Raw genomic sequence first — 6,074 nt, 5'->3', positions numbered from 1 at the left:
GGCAGGAGATCCCAGCTACAGCGCAAACAAACACAGGGGGAAAAAAAAGAAGAAGAAATTAGGGAAATGTGAGCCAAGAATATGAATCACTACATCCTTAAAGAATCCTTCAGAATAATGACTCATCGTATTCTGTGTCGGCATCAAGCAAAAAGTGCAGATATTCATGAAATTTGAAGTTTGATTTAAAAGAAAATAATCTAAAATAACATTTTATGGGAGAACTGCTGCTAGAGTGATAATCAATGTGTGCACTAATGCTAATCTCATTGGCGTCTTACTTGCGGCTCCATCATCGAGGCAAAGGATTTATTGTCAGTGTTTTGAATGTGCTTTTTTCTGTCTTGGATCAGAGCGGGGAGAGTGGCCAGTTAATAGCGGCCTATTGACACCGGACCATCTGTTTAGGTGGACGCTATCCAGCACAGTGACGGAGGAGTGAAGGAGGGGGAGAGGAGGGACAGAGAAACCGAGGAAGTGACAGACACAAGGAGGTGTGGGTTACGATGAAGAAATGAGAGTGGGGGCTAATGGGAAAAACAGAGCAAGTGTGAGAAACGGACTCTGTTTCAACAGATGTTTATGCCAGACAGCGAGAGAGAAAATATGTGGAGATGCCAAGGATGAGGCGCATAATACTGTTTACATGTTTTAAATTAGCACATTTTCATCACTAGCTGGATATGTGACGGTATCGTCAACAACATAACTGTGGAATGACACTGTTGTTCTCACTTGGCTTCAGTTGCATTTAATTGTTTTCCCTTCAGAGAAAAGGACTGCTAGCCATATCCCTGTTCTGTTAAGTTCCACAGTCTCTGGGGATGGCTGGGCAGAGCCCGGTGGGGCGGTGGGGCGGTGGGGGGTGCTGTCAGTTGAATCATCCATAGTGAGGACTGATTCCTCAGTCAGCTGCCTCTCAAGTCCTCCTCTCTGACCCAGCCTCTCTCCCGTGAGCTCCCTAACTGCTATCACCATAGTGATTCCCTGTGTCCTGTATCCCCCTCTGCAACCTCCCAAACATGCCTCGCTCTCACAGGCATGCGTTTCCAACACCCTGCTTCTTGTGTTTTGATACGGCATGATGGACTTCAGTCCTTTTCTTTTCTGAGAAATAAGGTAAAAGGTTTCCTCTGTACTTGCTAGAGTACAAATCCAGAAACACGGAGTTGCTCGACCAGCGCACTCACACGGACATCAAGCTTCAGGCTGGGAACATAAACAAGAAATTCTTTTTGTCAGTTTTTTTCCCCTCACTTGTCATATTGAGCCACAAGCACTGACTTATTTGATCAGTTTACAGTTGAAAAGAAGGAGTATCTTTCTGAAAGAGTGAAAAGCAAAGCTTGAAACATGTCTTTGCTCTGCCAAAGCTACTGTTTCCCCAAGGGCTTTGTGATATGTTCTGCACGGGAATGGGATGCCGTGGTCGGTGTGTCCTCCAGTCACTCGCAAACCCACGCTTAAAATATCCACCGTTTCTTTATGTAACAGGAGAATCTGTTTTTAAACCATGACAGGCATGGCTACATGTGAAGCACATTCAAATGTGCAGGAATCACGGAAGATGGAAAAAAAATAGTTTTGATAAACATGTAAAAAATAAGCTCTCTTGAGAGATAATTAAAACTTGAGAGGCCACAGTGAGAACTGTACATTTCTTTCATGTTATTCTGTTTTTTTCCAGTGATGGATGCGTTCATTAAATCATTGCTGCACTTTGCAAACACCATGACAAGAACCATACTGCATGCATGCAGAGCTGTACTTGGGCAGAGAGAGAGAGAGAGGGGGGGTTATTGTTCAAAGTGCTATCTCTATTTTTAATCCATCGAACATATTTTAAGCATGACACGTGAATATAGATTATGAAGCTTTAAAGGAAAAGGGAAACCTTCAAGAAAACACACAATAACATTAGCTGTTTCCAACACACATCACAGCCATATCACATGTAATTGGAGATAATTATTATAGCACCAACTGAGTTTGAGCCGTGAGTTGAAGTTGCATAATCTAAAGTGATCCAAATCCAGCAGAGATAAGACACAATCTTGCACTAAATTCAGCCACACTTCTGCAGTCTCTCTATTTGATAACTGAAAAAAAACTGAACGTGTAGCATATCAAATTAGTTCTTCTCATGCTCCATAATTCAATTTCAATCTCCCTCTTGAAAATGAGTGATTGCACCACCACAGAGCGCTTTAAATGGCATAGTGTTGAAGGACTGACACTGCATGGAGGACAGCTATTCAATTTTTAATAGCAACAGAATATTACACAGCAGCTCTGCATTCTTATTCTGTCATCTACAAAATAATCAGTCCAGCCTATCTATTCCACAGCCTGTTGATGCTTGCCATAAAATACAGATCACACACAGCGTGGAAAACCATTGCCCTCTCCCTGGTCTCACTCATTTGGTCCTGTTACATGCAGCTTATAACCTGAAAATTAGCAGCAGCCTGTATGCTTCTTGCTCCAGGAGTTGTGCGGCTGCTCATTTGATGTACTTAATCAGGTGAAGCCTTTGTAATGGGAAAGGAATAGAGCTAGGCTTGATTGGCCTTGATGACATCTACGCTCCAATTGTCTAGAAAACCTCCAGCTTTAATCGATCTACAGGATAACTCAGGGTCTCTGTCTGCGCTCTGCAGTGATTGGCTTTTTCTCGGACTAAAACTAAAGGTGTGTGCGAGATACTTTTTTTCTTTTACAGGCATATTACTCATGTTAAGTGCCAAGAGAATGTGAACATTAAATTTACTTTATTATTTTGACAGGGAAGTATTCAGGGAAGTATTCATTCAAAGCACTTTTTTTTTAGGATTATCACTGAGCATCCTTTATGACATTAGATATCAGGGAAAGCACAGGTATTACTTATCTAGCTCATGTAAGTCAGGACAGTGTAGTACTAACATACACCGTGAAAAAGAGGAAGCTAAATGGCAGTCACTCGCTATTATTTTGATTATTTACACCAGAGATGTTCCTATGTGTGACCTGTCACAATGGCTACTGTGCAAAGGGCCCAATGCTAGTTTACTATTTTTCAGTTTAATTTCTGTGCATGCTAACATTATTTAGCACTATTTATTTGCTGTCTGTACTTTGCACAGAAATATTCGATATATTAATGTTTGTCCTTCTGTTTGATTCTGAACATAAACAGGAACTATATGGTCTCACAGCGCAATGTGGACTGTATAAATACATCTGCTGATGATGTGCACTGATGGAGAATGACTGCGACTCCCTCGCTTCCCCCTGCTCCGTTGCCGGGGCAACACACAGAGAGCGTCTGTAACGGAATGGAGAGGAAGATGGAGGGAAGCACCACCAGAGACGTCGAGACCGGTGTGTAAAACTGACTCTTACCTGGTTTCCGATTCATTGCTGTACATGCAATAAGAGGCGCGGGAAACATCGGGACCCGACGCATAATCTGCGCATGTTTCAGGCTCGCTGCTTGTCTCTATTGACGCTAACGTGAAGCGTGCTAACCTTCAAGCTAGCAGGTGCACGGATGTAAACAAGACTCATGTCACCAGCTTGTTGTGGTTATCGCTATATGCACCCTGACCCTACATGTAATTGATTATATACAGACAATGTGCCGCTTGATAAGAATGAATGTTAACAAAACCCTATCACCACCACAGGAACGAGTAGTGGTTTACACCAGGTGTAGTGGCTATTAGTGTGTGTTAGCTAGTAGTGTTACCTTTAGCTCCTCTTGTGACTGCCTCATGGTCCCAAACAACTGAATTGTTTATAAAAAAAATATATATTTAATTGACACCAATAAAAAGAAAATAAATTAACCCACAGAACCTGAAATGTAATAATAACAATATTAATACTACTTTTTTTTGGCCTTTTATGGTAACTTATAACAACCAGCCTTTGACACAACAAAACATGCTAGGTAAACAACTAGTGTTAGCTTAAGATAATAATAAAAAGCAACTAACTGACTTCCTGTCTTACCTTCTGTTAGGGGATTTAGGCACTTGGTTGCCAGGTTAAAACAAATTATAATGTTAAACCCCTTAATTTCTGGAAAACCTAAATATTATATAAATATAATATCATGTAATATAATATATAATGGTTAGGGTTAGTAATTTTACTCAAGTCTAAGTCGAGTCTAAAGATATGAGTGTAGAGAAACCACACAGACCACCCCCCCCCCCCCATCTCACAAGACTATTTGTGTTCATACAATTATTCGGGCTATCACCTAAAACTAATTGTGATTTATTGCCATTTTTTTCAATTGCACTTGTTCTTCAGGAAGTGAAACTGGAGGAGAGGATGCTTTGGTGGGCAATGTGAACAAACTGACGGTGAGCCCACCAGGATATTCTGGACCTCTGCGAAAAGGACATCTGGTTTTTGATGCTTGCTTTGAGAGTGGTGAGTAGTGAAACTGGACAAACATCAACAAGCAAGCAAATAACAAATAAAATAGGAGACATTTTGATTTTGGAGATATCCTTTTTGGCACTGAGTGGTAAATGTCATTTGTGTCAACCCTGACAAGGTCTGTCGGTCAGATCCTGAATGACAGAAGTAAATCAGTGAACTACAGGCTCTTGGGGTCTAAATATAATGTGAACAGATGAAGTTTCCGGAGACATGAATGAGCTTAATCTTTACCCTGTTTTAATATTATGTTGTTTTATATACACCTGACTCACAAAATAAGAAATCCACTGATCTCATGCAAAGTTTTCTTGGTTGCTGCGTGTCCTACGTTTGATCCAAATAAATCAACATGAAGAAATATGAACGGATATGCAGTGATTAAATAAAGAAAATATGATAACTTGATCCACATTGTTGTACAAAGTACACCATTGTCCTGTGAAGGTGAATGCATAAATATAGTCCCAGTGCATAAATATCCAATATCACTGTGGTGATGACCCTTTTTAAAAAAATGTTTTTTTGTCTTGGATAATATGGACAGAGGATCTCAGACATTGATTAATGGGTGCTAAGCTCATTCACTGAGATCAACTAACATACCAGTATCTCTGGATCCGGATACATCTCCTGAATGATTTATGGAATTGATATTTATCTCTTTCCAGTAACTGCTTTACTAAAGTAAGAATGGGGGATACATTGATGTTTGCCAATGTCAAATTAATGCTCTATTCTTTCATTTTACCTTTGCTGTTTTTGTTGGTCCTGCCAAAAATGACCCTTAAGGTAATTTAATAAAAGTTATGTTATGAATCCTTAATTTGGTAGAAGTTAGCCAACTTTTACTAGCACAAGTTGGATAATAATCATGACATTTTACGACACGAACAGTGTAGGAACATTTTAACTTCTCCTCTTGACACATATTTTTGGTTAATTAGTTAATAAACTCTTAATCAGTTAAATTCTAGCAATTAAGTGAATAACTGTTAAACATTGTAGGAAACATTACACCCTCCCAGCCTCATTACCGTAGCTGTGCAGTGCTGCGTGAAGCCAAATCGGCAACCCATCATGACATCTTGCATGTCATCACATCAATTTGGCATTATGGAGAATATTTGGTATTACCTTTAATGATAGCAGGATTAATACATTATTTACAAAGCTATTTATATGTCAAGCAACACTTAGTTAACACATTGTAGAGCTAAATTAAATCACATACATACATGTGTATATGTCATGAGAGGTATGTGCGTTTCAGATGAGGACTAAAAAAAGCACCTTACTCTGATACCTTACAATGTGTATTACTATTAAATTAAATGAAAACTTCTTGTATCAGTGTCAGTAAACAAGGATACATTCCTAGTTACATATTGTTAAAAATTGTCCTTTCTGGTTTTCCATTTACTTTATTAAAGAGCTCTAGTGACTCCATATTTACTGCACGTGAGGGTATTCTTTTCCGTTTATCTGCACTATGGTGCAGCCACTGTGCACTGTGGAGCTGTGGTGTTATGGTGCCCTGGTGAGCAGGTGTGACACTGTGTTTGTGCTCTGAGATATATTGTATGTGTATGGAAATGTGGTGAACATTATCTTGTTCACTTGCACTCGTTGTACATTTT

The 6,074-nt window shown here is 39.6% G+C and overlaps 1 protein-coding gene across 1 annotated transcript in view; it reads left to right on the top strand.

The window, feature by feature from the left end:
* Positions 1 to 3,317: 3,317 nt before the first annotated feature.
* Positions 3,318 to 6,074, top strand: part of agbl4 (AGBL carboxypeptidase 4) — a gene marked incomplete at both ends in the record, with an annotated part of 311,410 nt that continues 308,653 nt past the window's right edge. The window contains 2 exons of the mRNA XM_083888196.1: positions 3,318 to 3,363; positions 4,303 to 4,425. Coding sequence (XP_083744322.1) covers positions 3,318 to 3,363; positions 4,303 to 4,425 — 169 coding nt within the window. The remainder of the gene's footprint in view (positions 3,364 to 4,302; positions 4,426 to 6,074) is intronic.

Source organism: Microchirus variegatus (assembly GCF_963457635.1).
Source record: "Microchirus variegatus genome assembly, chromosome: 4".
NCBI classification, from domain to species: domain Eukaryota; kingdom Metazoa; phylum Chordata; class Actinopteri; order Pleuronectiformes; family Soleidae; genus Microchirus; species Microchirus variegatus.
Note: the sequence above shows the minus strand (reverse complement) of the source record. Positions and strands in the feature narration are given on the sequence as shown.